Source organism: Bubalus kerabau, chromosome 4 (genome assembly GCF_029407905.1).
Source record: "Bubalus kerabau isolate K-KA32 ecotype Philippines breed swamp buffalo chromosome 4, PCC_UOA_SB_1v2, whole genome shotgun sequence".
In the NCBI taxonomy this organism is placed as follows: Eukaryota; Metazoa; Chordata; class Mammalia; order Artiodactyla; family Bovidae; genus Bubalus; species Bubalus kerabau.
In genome coordinates, this window is record NC_073627.1 from 90,505,396 (window position 1) to 90,522,599 (window position 17,204).

Below are 17,204 nucleotides of genomic sequence, written 5' to 3' on the forward strand. Positions count from 1 at the left end.
AACTGACTTGAGACTTAAAAGTACCTATTAGAAGCAAATCTCAACAAATATCAGAGTCAGTAACATACAGTCTGTATGTTACAAACAGTAACAAACTCTACAAAGATGAAAGCACTATGTGCCAACCATGAGCTGGAGCTAATGCTATATCACTTACGAATATCAATGCTAGAATCTTAAATTCTTAGGTATATATTTCAGGGATATTTTTGAGTATATTAACCATATATTCAAAGAAATATGCATAATAATGATCAGAGAGGCTCTGTCCATACTTTAAAATTTAACTGCAATCTAAATAGCCATCAACACTGGTAAATACTGAAAACAAAGTAGAGCTACATGTATCAACATAGAAATGCTCATAGAAAATGCTAAGGAAAACAGCAAATCAGAAAACTGTACACAGAGGGATGGTATGGGGAGGGAGGAGGGAGGAGGGTTCAGGATAAGGGAACACATGTATACATGTGGTGGATTCATTTTGATATATGGCAAAACCAATACAATATTGTAAAGTTAAAAAATAAAAATAAAAAAAAAGAAAGAAAACTGTACAAACGTAAAAACTTTTAAAGCATGCAAAACAAAACATCATTTATACTAGTATAAATATAATGTGTATTGGTGGAATCTGGACTCTTAGTGGAAGATTCATGCAAATTATTTACATTATTCTCTATAGTTCTTTGGTATCTAGAACATTTCATAATTGTATAATTAAACATTCAAAACTATTTTAGAAATAGTGTTTTGATCTATAGAAATTATATAGAAGTTATTTAAGCCTAGGCAAAATTAACAATCTCTATTATTTTATTCAGAATAGCAAATAAAATGGGGTAAATTTTTGAGTTACAACTTCAAAATAATTTCCAAAGCACCACAATATATGCAACCTTGAAGTAACTTTTTTAGGGAGAGTTACTAAAAAATAACACAATGTGTACTACAAGAAATATTTAGCGCTTGCCAAGTAGTTCATTGTTTCCAGGCGATAAGTAAATCTAAATGTCCACAGTAGAGATCGATCAAGTAGGTGCACTAAGAGGATATGGAGCTCACTTCCTCCCATCAATACATCAGAAAATACATTGACACGTGGAACAATTCTCATGAAAAACTAACTGAAAACTGGCAGGTGAACTATTGTACCACTAAGGCAATAAGACAGATACACACGGAAGGAAAGAAAAGTTATTTGAGTTGGGACCTGTGTCCATGGAGGGGACTCAGAGGAAAAAGAAGATTATAAGGTGGACACCCACCCAGGGGAGGGAGCAGTGAGAGTCAAATGCAGGGCACCCCAGTCCAGGAATCCTATGCAGGGGAGACAAGCCTGTTTGGAGAACTGCTGGGACTAACAAGAGGTAAAAGAAAAACAAATTTTTCAAAATGGAAACCGTTTAAGAGCTCTCAAGAATAACGTTAAATGTACCAATATTCACCTTATAGGGAGGGGTACCAGAAAACAGAAAATGGGGTAAAAAATGTATTTAAGTAGATATAGCTTAAAAACTCCCCAAACCTGAGAAAAGAAACACATCCAGATAAAGGAAGCACAGAGGATCCCAAACAAGATGAACCCAAACAGACCCACATCAAGAGATACCATACTTAAAATGGCAGAAGTTAAAAGTAAACAGTAAATTCTAAAGGCAGCAAAAGAAAAACAGACACTCTGAACAGACCAATCACTAGTACTAAACTTGAATTTGCAATTTAAAAAATTCCCAGAAAACAAAGTCCAGGACCAGGCAGTTCCTCGGGGAGATTCTACCAAACTTCTCTTTCTAACAGTACTGCAAATTATTAAAGAGGATGAAACACTCCCAAATTCATCACAAGGCCATCAATACCCTGTTATCAAATCCAGACAAAGGCACTACAAAAAAGACAATTACAGGCCAATATCTTCGAATATAGATGCAAAAATTCTCATCAAAATATTAGCAAATCAAATCCAACAATATATAAAAAGGATCATACACCACAATCAAGTTGGACTTACTCTAGCAACACAAGGATGGTTAAATATAAAGAAATCAATAACGTGACACACCACATTAACAAAAGGAAAAAGGAAAACCACATGATCATTTCAACGGACACTGTAAAAGCAAATGACAAAATTCAACCACTACCATAAAAACTCTCAATGAAGTGGCTACAGAGGGAACAAATCTCAACATAATAAAGGCCATATATGACAATTCACAGCTAACATCATATTCAATGGTGAAAAGCTGACATCCTTCCTGTTAAATTAAGCATCCAAATTGGAAGGGAAGATGTCAAACTGTTACTCTTTATAGATGACATAATACTTTATATAGAAAACCCTAGAAGTACAACACAGATGAACTTACCTATAAAACAGGAAGAGATTCACGGACACAGAGAACAGACTGGTGGTTGACAAAGGGGAACAGGGGAGGGAGACAGATGGACTGGGAGTTTGGGGATGGAAGATGCAAACTATTACATTCAGAATGGATAAACAAACCCTAATGTACAGCACAGGGAACTGTATTCAGTATCCTGTGATACACCATAGTGGAAAAGAATACTAAAAAAGAATGTATGTATGTATGTATGTGTATCACTGAGTCATTATACTGTATAGCAGAAACTGGCACAACATTGTAAATCAACTGTACTTCAATTAAAAAATTTTTTTGAAGAAAATCCTAAAGTCTCCACACAAAAACTATTAGAACTAATAAATGAATTCAGCAAGCTTGCAGGATACAAGATTAATAGACAGAAATCTGTTGCTTTTCTATACAGCAATAATGAATTATCAGAAAGTTTTTTAAACAAATCCCATTTAAAGCTGTATCAAAAAGAATAAAATATCCAGAAATAAACTTAACCAAGAATATGAAAGACCTACACTCTGAAAAGTCATGGAAGGAAAGTGGAGATGATACAAAGAAATGGAAAAATATCTCTTGATCTTCTTGAACTGGAAGAATTAATATCACTAAAATGGTCATATTACTCAAAGTAATCTACAGATTTAATACAACCCCATCAAAATATTCGTAACATTTTTCACAGAAATAGAACAAGTAATCCTAAAATTCATGAACAACCACAAAAGACCTCAAATTACCAAAGCAATCCTGAGGAGAAAGAACAAAGCTGAAAGTATCACATCCCCAATTTCTACTGTACTACAAAGTTACAGTGATCAAAACAGCAAAAACAAAACAAAACAAAACACAGCAACAGCACATTTTATGTCTGGCAAAACACCAGACACATAGATCAACTGAACTACACAGAAAGCCCAGAAATAAACCCATGCACCTACAATCTATTAATCTATGATAAAGGAGGCAAGATTTACAATGAAGAAAAGACAGTTTTTTCAAATATCGGTGCTGGGAAAACTGGAGAGCTACAGGTAGAACAAATGAGATTAGAACATTCCCTCACACCAAATATCCAAACAAATTCAAAACGGATTAAAGACCTAAACATATGACCTGAAACCATAAAACTCTAAGACAAAGAGAATAAAGGCAAGACACCTAAGTCATAGCAGTATTTTTTGGATCACTCCCTTAAGGCAAAATAAAGGCAAAAATAAGCAAATGAGAACTAATTAAACTTAAAAGCTTTTGAACAGCAAAGGAAATCATCAACAAATCAAAATGATAACCTATGGAATAGAAGAAAATACCTGCAAATGATGTGACCAACAAGGAATTAACACCCAAAACATCTCATGCAACTCAGTATCAAAAAAGCAAACAATACAACTCATTATCAGCTCATACAACTTATTATCAAAAAAGCAAACAATGCAATAAAAAAAATGAGCAGAAAGAATTCAAGAGACATTTTTTCCAAATACATACAGATGGCTAACAGGCACATGAAAAGATGCTCAATATCACTAATTACTACAGAAATGAAAGTCAAAACAATTTTGAGATGTCACCTCATATCTGTCAGAATGGCTATCATCAAAAAGAAAACAAATAAATGCTGGCGATGATGTGGAGAAAAGAGGACACTCATACGCTGTTGGTGGAAATGTAAATTGGTAGTGGCACTATGGAAAAAAGTATGGAGGTTCCTCAAAAAACTAAAAATAGAATTACCATATGACCCAGCAATTCCACTCCTGGGTATATGTCCAGAAAAAAAGAAAACACTAATTTGAAAAGATATATGCACCCCATTATTCATAGCAGCACTATTTACAACTGCCAAAACACGGAAGCAACCCGTGTCCATCAACAGATAAATGAATAAAAATTATTAACAGACTGGTTCCAAATAGGGTAAGGAGTACATCAAGGCTGTATATTGTCACCCTGCTTATTTAACTTATATGCAGAGTACATCATGAGAAACGCTGGGCTGGAAGAAGCATAAGCTGGAATCAAGATTGCCAGGAGAAATATCAATAACTTCGGATATCTAGATGACACCACCCTTATGGTAGAAAGCAAAGAAGAACTAAAGAGCCTCCTGATGAAAGTGAAAGAGGAGAGTGACAAAGTTGGCTTAAAACTCAACATTCAGAAAACGAAGATCATGGCATCTGGTCCCATCACTTCATGGCAGATAGATGGGGAAACAATGGAAACAGTAACAGACTTTATTTTGGGGGTCTCCAAAATCACTGCAGATGGTGACTGCAGCCATGAAATTAAAAAATGCTTGCTCCCTGGAAGAAAAGTGATAACCAACCTAGACAGCATATTAAAAAGCAGAGACATTACTTTACCAACAAAGGTTCGTCTAGTCAAAGCTTTGGTTTTCCAGTAGTCATGTATGGACATGAGAGTTGGACTATAAAGAAAGCTGAGCACTGAAGAATTGATGCTTCTGAACTGTGGTATTGGAGAAGACTCTTGAGAGTCCTTTGGGACTGCAAGGAGGTCTAAACCAGTCCATCCTAATGGAAACAGTCCTGAATATTCAGACTGATGCTGAACCTGAAGCTCTAATAGTTTGGCCGCCTGATGCAAAGAACTAACTCATTGGAAAAGACCCTGATGCTGGGAATGATTGAAGGCAGGAGGAGAAGGGGACGACAGAAGATGAGACAGTTGAATAGCATCATGGACTCAATGGACAATGAGTTTAAGCAAGCTCCGGGAGTTGGTGATGTACAGGAAAGCCTGGCATGCTGCAGTTCATGGGGTCGCAGAGTTGGACACAACTGAGTGACTGAACTGAACAGACTGGTAAAAAAAAAGAGTGAGATTCTGCCATTTGCAGCATCATGGATGGTCTAGAGAATATTATGCCTAGTAAAATGAGTCAGACAAAGATAAATACTATGTGATATCATTTATATGTAGAATCTAAAATACAAAACAAAAAAAATGAACACAGCAAAACACACTCACATTTATAGAAAACAAACTAATGGTTACCAGTAGAGAGAAAAAAGGGGAGAGGGGCAAGATAAGGGTATAGGATTAAAAGACACAAACTACTATATACAAAATAAATAAGCAACAAGGATATACTCTATAGCAAGGGTCCTCAACCGCTGAGCCTTAGATAGGTACTTTAATGGCAGTATTAGATTAGAAATAAAGTGTACAATAAATGTAATGTTGCTCAAATCATCCCCTAACCATTCCACCCACCCCCAGTCTATGGAAAAATTATCTTCCAAGAAACTGGTCCCTGGTACCACCCAGGTTGGGGACCACTGCTGTACAGCACAAGGAATTATAGCCATTAGCTTTTAGTAACTTTTATTGGAATATAAGCTATAAAAATACTATATCACTATGCTATACACCTAAAAATAGTGTAATATTGTAAATCAACTATACTTCAATTCTTAAAAAGTATTGAAAGCTCAAATAAACAAACGTATGCAGCTACAACAATACCACAATTACAGTTTTCAAAATACAATGGTAGATTCATTTCAAAATTATTTTTTAAGGTACATCAAATGTTTTCTTCCTTCCTTAAGTTATTCTTTGGGGGGGTACTCTTTCTGCCCCCTTCTTATGCCTATGTCAGAAGCTTTCTCTATCTCCTTTATACTTTAATAAAACTTTATAAAAAAAAAAAAAAAGTTATTCTTTGGGTTGATGCAAGCCTATTTTCCCCAACCAATTCTACTGTTGTAACCACTGAAGTCTCATCCCAAATTCTTCCTCTATTCATTTTCTACCAATATCAAACAGGAAAGAATAAAAGCACTCCAGGATCTGGAATCTGTCACTTACACTAGGGAACTTTCATTATTTACTGCTCTTTCCCACTTTGTTGTTGCTATTTTTGGGCGATGGGATGTGGAGGGAGCGCCTAAACATCCATCTAGAACTGGATGGATGAAGCTGCTTTTACGAGTGTGGTACTCTACTCTCTGAACCCTGTTATACCACTGCCATACAAGTTTATCACCTCTGTAAACACAAACTGTGACTGATTTTTAGTATCAATTTCTCTACAATCCCTGTAAAATCCAAATCTCGAACTAAGGCAACAGCATAATATTACCCTATATTGTGACCAAGGTCACTATGTTGTGACTTACACATGGATTCTGAATTAAACCTAGATATCATATCTCTTGAGCTCTGAAAGCAGGGTTTACCCTTTTTCTTTTTAAGAATCCATATTATCTTCTGATAAACATAAACATCTCCTGCCTGCTGTTAACATTATTATCCAATATAAACTATTATAATACTGAACACATTGAATCTTTTTCAAACCACATAACATTCTAGGATTCGGATACCTGTCCTGATTGAGAATCACTGAATTGAAGACATATTAACAACTTTTAAAAGTAGCAATTTGTATATGCTTTCAAAGAGCTACAATTACGTGTGGAGAAAAATATAAAGGGAGATAATATAAAAAGAACCAACTTACAGATATAACATGTTTGTATCCAAGTCAATGCAAACAACATCTGGTGGTGGGTCATGAAGATCAAAATACCTCGAGTCAACTCCAACTATAAATGGTAAAGGTGCACTGAGCACTGCCGCCAGTAAAAGAGGACAAAGGGGAATATACGGGCATTGCCACTGAAATGGGAAGATCATCTGGGAAAAAAGTGTTAAAAAATTAACCAACTTTTAAATTTGCAATGAGAATTACGTAATTAACTAATATTACAGAAAGGGACCGTTAAAAAGCAGCTAAAGTCTAGTTTCTTTCACTTTAAACTTCATTCCAAAATATAAATGACTATAAAACATAACAGGTTAATCTTATGAACCAATGTGATTAAAACCTTTAGACATGACAATGATCATAAGCACAATTAAAATGCTAACAGCTCTTTGAACGTTAATTCTAATGTCTACAGAAAATCCACATTCCTATTTTATGGAGAAAGTGAGAGGAAAAAATTGATGGAAATTTTATAAAACAAATTCATGATTTTTAACTGATGCATTTCATCCATCTATTAAATTTCAAGATAACCTCTGATTATAATTCAACTAAGAACATCAAAACGAAACAAAAAATTTAATCAATTATCTCAGGAATAGTAACAGTCAACTAAAAATTTCAACAAAAAATTTTCCTAACTGCCCAAATAAACATAAAATGATCCACTTCAACCAATATTAAAATTTCAATCACTGATGACAAAATCTTTCCTCTATTATAAAAATCTTTGTAATCTTTCAAGGTCTAGTTCAATTGTCACCTTACACATCATTATTCACCCCAAATAATTACCTATAGCATTTACTACCTCTGCCAATTATTCCAGATGATTTCATAGAATTGGAATTTTGTCTTCAATCATTTACTTGCTTTCTGGCAACTGAGCACTTAACATGTACCAAAAACTGTTCTACATTGATGGGGCTATAATGGTGTATAAAACAAAGATCCATGCCCTCATGAAGTTTATAGTACAGCATAAGAGTCAGCAAACTTTTTCTGTAAAATATACAGAATATTTTATGGCTTGCAAACCATAATGCGTCTGTCACAAATAACTCTGCCTTCATGTATGAAAGCAGAGGAAATATATAAACAAACAGCCTATGTTCCAGTAAAACATATTTATGAAAAACAAACGGCAGCCAGGATTTGACTCAAACACCTGGTCTAGCAGGAAGAGAGAAAACAAAAAGAAGACATAATAAATAGACTATATGCCATGTGAGAGAGTGCTAAGTGCTATGAGGGGGGAAAAAAAAACAAACAAACAGTAAAGCCAAGTAAAAGGCACTAGAGTTTAGAACAGCAGAGAAGAAAGAGGCAAAGTAGGCTAACAGGCCAAACAGGGTAGGCCTCATTAAGAAAGAGACACTGAGCTGAAACTTGAAGGTGGTGAGGGATTTAGTCAAGGCGATATCTAGGAGAAGAGCACTCTGAAGAAAAGAACAGTCAGGGCAAAGACGGTATGGTGTGAGGATTGCCTAATATGCTCCAGGGGTAGCACAGGCCAGCGCAGCTGGAGCAGAGTGAGCAAAAGGGAGAGAAGTCAAAAATGAGATCAGAGAGCAGAGGGGCAGAACTGCTTGCAAGGGACCTTGCAAGGACTCCAGATTTCCTCCAGTGAAAACTGACTATCTTCCATTCAACAAAAGGTACATTACACCTCCAACTATGTAAGAAATTTCAGAATAAAACTACTGAACAACAAAATATAACATCCTTATCTTCATCTTTGACTTTTGCAGCACAATCAAAAATACAGTCAATTTCACAAAAATACTCACTGGTTCCACCAATTCTTGCTATAGTGAAGTGAAGTCACTCAGTCGTGTCTGATTCTTTGCGACCCCATGAACTGTAGCTTTCCAGGCTCCTCTGTCCATGGGATTTTCCAGGCAATAGTTCTGGAGTGGATTGCCATTTCCTTCTCCAGGGGATCTTCCCAACCTAGGGATCAAACCCAGGTCTACGGCATTGTAGACAGATGCTTTACTATATGAGCCATAAGGGAGGGCTCCATTAACTCTTCAATATTCTTTGATATTAAAATCATTCTCCTTTTGCAGAATTTATCCTGTCACCATTCTTTTCTATTTTCTTCTCTTTAAATAAGTTGCCTTACTATCAAATCCTCATTTACCAATAGTCTTACAAGCAACATCAGTTACATAAATTTCAAGCAATCTTGCATTTTATTAAGATTTCCAAGTTCACATTGCAAGAGACTAAACTACAAAGATTCAGACAGAGGGCAGTAGATAATCCCTAAAGTTTTATAGGAAGGAATATTTGAGTGCGAACTTCCTAAAACTAGTCATAGTCAGTTCATTAACAAATATTTTCATGTTATAACTACTTTTGCTTTCACATGCAACTGGGGAGGTTTGGAATAATTAGTATATAACTAGGATCTTTGCCCCCCATGAACCATCTCAAATAGTTATTAGTGTTTTCAGTCCTAGCAGCATTTCTTTGACCAGATTAAGATCTTGGAGACATATCCCATTTGTCGATTCAACAAGTATTTACTGAGTGTTTACTCCATGATATTTAACTGTAATAAGTGCTGAGGACATAGGAGTGAAAAAGAGACCTAGATCCTACAGTAAAATAGGGAAGGGAAGAGAGGAGAGTCTACCATTTTAAATTAAACAAATAATGGAAGATAGAGAAATGGAACATCCAAAATTCAACATTATGGACCTATAAAGCCCTAATGATCAGACCTCTTTCTAATTGCAATGGGATGCCATCAAGAGGTTTTAAAACAGGAGAGGACTTAAATTTTTATTTATGCTTTTCAAAATAGTAAAGCATTTGTACATTATTCAATTTTACAATCACCTAGATTTTCCTGTATGTTACTGGCCCACAATGATCAAAGGTTCAAATTGGGAGAAATTAGTCATGCCCACAATTTTAAGGCAGCTGAAATTGACTAGAGCTTCTCATTTAATACAGTAAGCTTCACTCACAAGTTCTATTTTTATGTAATCATATAGCTTCTCTGAAGAACTCCAAGTTATGAAAAATTAGAAACTAAAATTTTCTCTCAATACAAATTATTTTTTTTCTTTATATTATCTCTTTGCCACCCTATTACATTTATGTTAAACATTTAGTGGTAATTTCAAAGTTGCTTTCATTGAAGGAAATTTCCCTTCAGAGTAAAAATTCTCTCAAGAATTCTGTACTAAAAAGAAAATTCTATACTTACAGCTACAACAGCTTCAGCTACTCCAGTCAACACAGCTGGCCTCAGAGAATGCAGCAAAATCTTACTCTCAAGTAAAACAAAGAGCAGGAGTGTTGCACAGTTCTCAGGACCCAGATTCATTAACAAGGTGCTAAAGTTAGCTCCACTAGAAAAGGAGAGAAAAGATTATGAACTATTTCACCAAAAGATATTAAGATTTGCTTACTAAATTATTTTCTGAATATTTATAAATTGAGAATATAGTATTAGCCTCAAGTCCTGATTTAGGACCTGATTTAGTTTTTATCACTGAAAAGTAGCAAAGTTAATGAGATGGTGTAACAGAATGATTCAAATTCATCCTTCAGAAACAAAGGGGCATGTATCAGGAAAGATCTTCCTAAAGAACAGCTGTTTGAGCCGAGCTCAAAAGAAAGAAGGTAGGGGTGAAGGTAGGGGTTCATGGGGAGACAACATTTGCAAAGTTCCTGAGGCAAGAAAAACCATCTGCCATGTTCAAGGAATTGAAATAAACATATTGTGAGTAAAGCATAGGGAAGGAAGGGGTGAATACAGTAAGAGATTATGCCCCAAATAAAAATATTTGCATTCTCTCAACAATTTTATACTAGCATTCTCAAAAAGACACACTGCAATGTGAATAAAAAACTGAAGAACAAGAGCAAAAGGGTGCCAATTAAGAGGTTCATAATGAAATAGTTCAGGTAAAAGACCACGTGAAGCCTGGACTAGCAATGCAGACGAAGAGAAGCTAATAGATTTAAGACATTTTAGGAGGTAAAGTCAGTTCACCTGAAATATTTAGTAATAAACTGGATATGGGGAGGGGAGATGAGAGGAAGAGGGAAATACTCCCTACATCCAATTTTTCAACTCTGAGTGTTTCATTTTTAAAATGGTGAATGACCCCTGCCATCCAACCAGCTATCAAACTTAGAAACATTAAGGCTATTCTCAGTTTGTAAAAACAGCACAGCTCTATTATACTAACTCTTAAAATACTTTAAAGCATTCTGATCCAAGTGAATAAATGTATTATTTTATATACCATTAATTACCTTAGTGGTAAAGGTGTAGAAACTGGTTGTGATAATATTAATGCATCATGGACTGATAGCTTAAAAAAAGAAAACAAAATGATAAATTAACGAAGCCAGTTTTGAAACCTAAATATTTATTATCAAGGGTAAAATGGAAAACTGTTTATTATGCAGACTGACACAGTTTTGGAACCATGTACTAAAATATAAAACAAGAGTATTTACTTAGAAGTATATAGTTCTTTATAATTAAATGATCAAATCAAATGAATTTGGATTCAGTTAGTCAATTAAAATACACCTGTGTAAAAAAAGTAACTGCTTTTTAAAAGCCTTATATGTATTTACTCTATATTTGGCAACTACTTAATATGTATTAATACTTGCTGAACTAAAATACATTCAAGATTAACAATACCTGACTATCCTATATAAGGTTGGTAACTATCTTAGAAAAAATGTTTAAATAGCTTGCCTCTATAGATCAGAGCTACTCAAAGTGCCAGTCTACAAACTGTTATCGGTCTAGGAAGAAATAGTATATATAGAGAAAGTGATTTAGAAACTTTTATGGCAATCTGACATTGCTCTCATATCCAATTACATTATCAGTGAACTCGTGTCTTTGGACAGGGTATAGACCTGTTCATGTCTATACTGACTGTTTATGTCACAAGCTATATGCTTATATAGGTCTGCCATCACCTGGAAATAAAAAAGAAACTGGTCCTTTAACAAAGACAGTTTGAGGAGTACTATTACAGACAACTTTACTTAATGCCCTCCAACCATAACTGATTTCACATTTAATATTTATTAAGTCATTCTCATATTAAAAACTTGCCCTCAACATAATTCTGGGTTTTATGTTATTAAAATCAGCAATATAAATTTAGGCCACAAATGGACCAGTGATGATGTCATGAACAAGTATTATAATTATTACAATTCTGTATACCCTAAATTCAAAAAAATAGTACAAAAGAGTATTCGCTAAAGATACAAAATATAAAAATTCAAGGACTTAATGGATGCATCTTGCTCTGCCTCAAACCCAAAGGGCCACAGAGTCCACACTGCAATGACTGGAATGAACATATGCAGTGCTCCCCTCAAACATATTCTTTTTTTATTACCTGTACCAGGATTCTCGGTCTTTGAGGTGAAGGAAAAGGGATGTTTTGCATAAAATGTGAAATGTGCCTAGAAAAAAATTTTGAAATAAAGACAATTACTTTTCTAAAATACTTCATGGATTTTACAGCTCTTAAATATAATTTATCATCCCAGATTTGACAAAGCCATTTACCTAAAACTTAATAACCAAAAGTCAATGTGCCATTAGAAGTCAGAAAAGATGTGACTTTAAAAAGACAGTGACTCCACATCTATTTTTCTGGCTCACAAAACATTTCCATGACAGAGAGATTTACAAATTGAAGGGAAAACATGTAGAGGTCAGTCAACACTAAAACCAAAACCTTACTTTAGTATCAATCAAAGAAATTGAAAGTGAAGTCGCTCAGTCCTGTCCGACTCTCTTTGACCCCACGGACTGTACCCTACCAGGCTCCTCCCATCCATGGGATTTTCCAGGCAAGAGTACTGGAGTGGGTTGCCATTTCCTTCTCCAGGTGATCTTCCCAACCCAGGGATCAAACCTGGGTCTCCCACATTGTAGGCAGACGCTTTTACCATCTGAGCCACCAAGGAAGTCTCAATTACCTCACCCTTAATTTCTACATCCGTTTAGAGATTTTTTAACTTGAAATGGTCATTTGGATTGGTTTGGGTATGTGTGCATCAACAGCTACTTTTCTCTTGGTTATTCGAGAATGAGCAGGAAGAACACACACAGTGCAATGTGTATGTTTCTTCCTTAGCTGAATTCTCACATTTTTATGTGATCATTCTCACCACCACTCCTCAGTTTTAAATTCGAAGTCAGGGATTCTGTGAAGAAGAGAGCAAGTAAAAAGTAGGATGATTGTGATTCTCCTTCCCTTTCAACTCTTTATGCTTAAAGTTAGGTAAACAATGAAATGTACATATATACATCCAATTTTTCCATCAGACACCCTTCAAATCATTATACATACTTCTCAATGGGAAGAGGATGTGGTCCAGACACAGAAAGTTTGTAGATAAACATGAGAAATTTTCTAAAAGCTTCAAAAAAAGGCCAGTGCGAGAGTAAACAAATGCATTTGTTCGAATTGATGGATTTAGAGACCATTTTTCTCTCCACAGGTGTCAAAAGGCCCAGGTGCATAAGCTGTTTTTCTGTCAGAAGTTCTCGAGAGTAAGGCTCGTAAAACTGGATTGCAGCTCCATATACCTACAGAGTGAAAGAATTTCATGATAAAATTTGAGTGTTTTTTAAAACTTAATTTCTCTTTCTCTATTCCAAAAGAAATATTTGCTTAGAGTACATATGACAGATAAATGAAAAAAAAAATCTGAAGCACTGCTGATGGGAATATAAAATGGTTGCAGCTATGGTGGAAAACAGTTGGCAGCTCCTCCAAAAGTTAAACAATTACCATATGATTCACCTATGTATATACCCAAAACAATTGAAAGCAGGGACTCAAATATTTGTACACAGCATTATTCACAATAACCAAAAAAATGGAAACAACCCAAACGTCCACCAACAAATGAACAGATATACAAAATGTGGTACAGTCATCCTTCAGTATTCAAGGGTGGTTGATTCCAGAACCCCAGTGGACACCAAGATCCATGAATGCTCAAGTTCCTTATACAAAATGTATGAGTAGTACAATCAGCCCTCCAGATCCACAGGTTTAGCATCTATAGATACAGTGGGCTGACTGTATATACATTCATGAAAAGAAGGGAAGTGAAAAGCAAAGGGGAAAAGGAAAGATACACCAATTTGAATACAGTCATATACTCATATGTATTATTCATCCCTAACAAGGAATCAAATTCTGAAAAATATTGCAACATAGACAAACCTTGACAACATTATGCTAAGTGAAACAAGCCAGACACAGGAAGACAAATATTCTATGATTCCATTTACATACGCTACCTAGAATAGACAAACTGGTAGAGACAGATAGTAGAAAAGAGGGACATACGGTAGGATTAGAAGAAGCTTCTGTTTCAAGTGATGAAAAAGTTCTGAAAATGGATAAGTGATACTTTTATAAGTCTTGTAACTGAAAATAGATAAATGACACTTTTATAAATCTTCTAACACTCTATAAATATGTGTGTAGGTATATACATGTGTATATATGCCATATTTATGTCTATGTGACTTATATCATATTTACCCTTTAATTTACAGATACAAACAACACTCTCGGATACAATTATTTCAAAGTCATCTCAAGGGTTTTTAACAAGCAATATGACAAAAGCATCTCAAAGAGGCTCTGTTGTTCTCTACTAGTCAAGGTATATTTGGTATTTCAAGTGTTTGAAGATCTTTAAAAATTCATTTATATTTACTGCTTTCAAAGTGAGAAACTATAAATGATTATTAAGCTAGAAAGTTAGCTTACTTGTAAGCAATCCAGTCAATGCAGTATTGGCCTTCATTCACTGAGTATTTTACTATGTTCCAGACACTGTGCTGGACACTTAACCTTATCTATCATCTTACAGTGGTTGAAAACACGACGGCTGCTCATGGACACAGATGCATTTTTGTTTGCTTCACAAAAGTCAGCCTCTATCAGTTACACTTTTCAATAAAATTGTGTATTCTATCAAATATCCTATGAAAGGTTTCAATTTTTAAATTTCCACTGATCTGTAGTTTTATTTACTTTTTATTTCCTAATTTTTTTGCCATTTCTTTTTTATTTTAAATGATTATTCTTTGTCATTATTACTATTCATACATGTTTTGAGTTTTTGGAACCTACAAATATATATGTGCTTTAGAGAATATATACATTCATTTCTCCTGGGATATGCTCGGGTGTATAACTGTTGGGCCACAGTTATCTCTTATCCTGCTGATAACGTAGAAGTTCTTTAAATATTCTGAATACAAGACCCTTGTGGAACACATACTGTATCACATTACTTTCTCCTTTTCCACCCTTTTTTTTCCATTTTCACCTTCTTAATGGTACCTTTGAACGAACAGGTGTCCTTAACTTCAATAAGGTCCTAGTATTCACCTTTTCTTTCATGGCTAGTGCTATGTCTTTCCTTTCTGGGGGCTTTTGTCTTTGGTATTCCATGGTTTTACTATAACATGAAAATAAGTGGTTCTACATATATATATATATATATATATATATTTTTTTTTTTTTCTCCTTAAGATTCAGAGTACATCTTTCACCTAAAAACTCAATTTTTCATCAACCCTGGAAAACTCTCAATCAACCATTAGCTCTTAAAATGCTGCCTCTCCTCTTTCTAATCTCTCCTTCTGGATTATTAAGTATCTATTGGTCTTTTTGATTCAATTCTCTACCCTTTAAAACTCCTTTTATGTTTTCCTGTGCCACGTTCGAGGTTAACTTATTTTCCACTTCATTAATTCTTCTTTCATGCATGACTTACCTGCTGTTTAAGCCACTGATTAAATTTTTAGTTTTAAGGATCATATTTTGCATTTCTAGACACTTCTTTTTCCAACTTGTCTACTCATTTTTCAAAATATCCTGTTCTTTCTTTGATGTGTTGAGCTTCTCTCTTAGGTCTTGAATATTTCCACTATATATTCAATTTATAAAATCTTTGATATTATCATTCTATCATTTCAATATCTTAAAGGTATAATCCAGGTCTGTGTCTTATTGATTCTTCCTATGATACCTATGTCTTCTATCTTTTATTAGAATCTCATCTTGAGTCCTGGGTTTTGGCTTTATCTCTCCAGAGACTTTATATTTGCTCCTACGAACACTCGAGTGGTATTAGTATCTTGATTCCAATTTTCATGTTGACTTCTCACTTTGGGCATTATAGTACAAAATTTAAATAAAAAATGTATTGTGTCTGAACAGGATCCTAACATTCAAATAAGACATCTCATATTAAACAGTCTGTGGATTAAAAACATGGGCAAAACTGGTTTAATAAAAGGAAAACATATACCTTTTCAGCAGAAGAACCTGTGAGAACAAAAGTTGAGAAAACTGGAAGTGGGTATTTGCTTTGGGGATCCCAACATTCAATAGTAGCTCCCATCGGAAGGCAGAAGAGAGGGACACATTCTGAGAGTGGAAATGACTCATAGTCCTCTTCTGGATATCTAAAAATTAAACCTTTTGGAGAAAGAAGATCATGATAATTTATTTATCCATTGATTCCTTATTTTATTTATTCTTTTTATTTTTCATTCTTTGGCTACACTGCACAACTTGTGGGATCTTGGTTCCCAGATCAGGGAATGAACCCAGGCCCACAGCAGCGCAAGTGCACAGTCCTCACCACTGGACTACCAGGCAACTCGACAATTTTTTTTAAAACTATTTAACTTTTAAATAGTTATTAATATGTAAAACATACTAATAGGATATTTTAATTGCAAATTTTATATGTGAAATATTTATGTGCGAAATTTCAAGATCAACTTTTCTCTTGCCATATCAGAAATGAGAATAACAAATTTAACATTTATTTTTACTCATGGACTTAAGAGTTCATTATAACACTAAAATGTATTGAATATACTAGTTAAAATTCTATTTAACAGAACCATTAATTTATTTTTCCTGCATACTCCCAACGTCTTAGAGAATGCAAGAAACATTCAGGGAAATTTACCAACTATTTCAGTTAGCCTCCTATAAAAAATAATAATAATAAACTCAGGGAAGGGACAGTATTGCCAAGGCAGCAGAAATTATCTTAGCCCCTAAACTTATTTTGAGAGAGCAGCAGTGTAAAATGAATGCAAGATGAAAAGTAAATGAGATAGAAACTCTTGTGACTAAGTACAAAGTATGAGAGATCAAGAAAGCAGGAGGAAAGGGGCACTCTGAGAAGCCTAACAAAGCCTCCTCAGAATTAAACAGCTACATGGTGTCTCTAATATCTCTAAT

The 17,204-nt window shown here is 34.7% G+C and overlaps 1 protein-coding gene across 4 annotated transcripts in view; it reads right to left on the reverse strand.

Moving 5' to 3' along the window:
* DENND4C (DENN domain containing 4C) overlaps positions 1-17,204 on the reverse strand; it is a 119,023-nt gene that overhangs the window by 64,697 nt on the left and 37,122 nt on the right. For 3 of the 4 annotated variants that reach the window (XM_055577952.1, XM_055577953.1, XM_055577955.1), the window contains exons 5-10: positions 16,255-16,424; positions 13,263-13,501; positions 12,300-12,366; positions 11,182-11,240; positions 10,124-10,268; positions 6,874-7,049 (exon numbers count right to left, since the gene is read on the reverse strand). In XM_055577952.1, the coding sequence (XP_055433927.1) occupies positions 6,874-7,049; positions 10,124-10,268; positions 11,182-11,240; positions 12,300-12,366; positions 13,263-13,501; positions 16,255-16,424 (856 nt within the window). Of the gene's footprint in view, positions 1-6,873; positions 7,050-10,123; positions 10,269-11,181; positions 11,241-12,299; positions 12,367-13,262; positions 13,502-14,273; positions 14,317-16,254; positions 16,425-17,204 lie in introns of all 4 variants that reach the window. The other variant, XM_055577954.1, reaches the window with a different exon arrangement.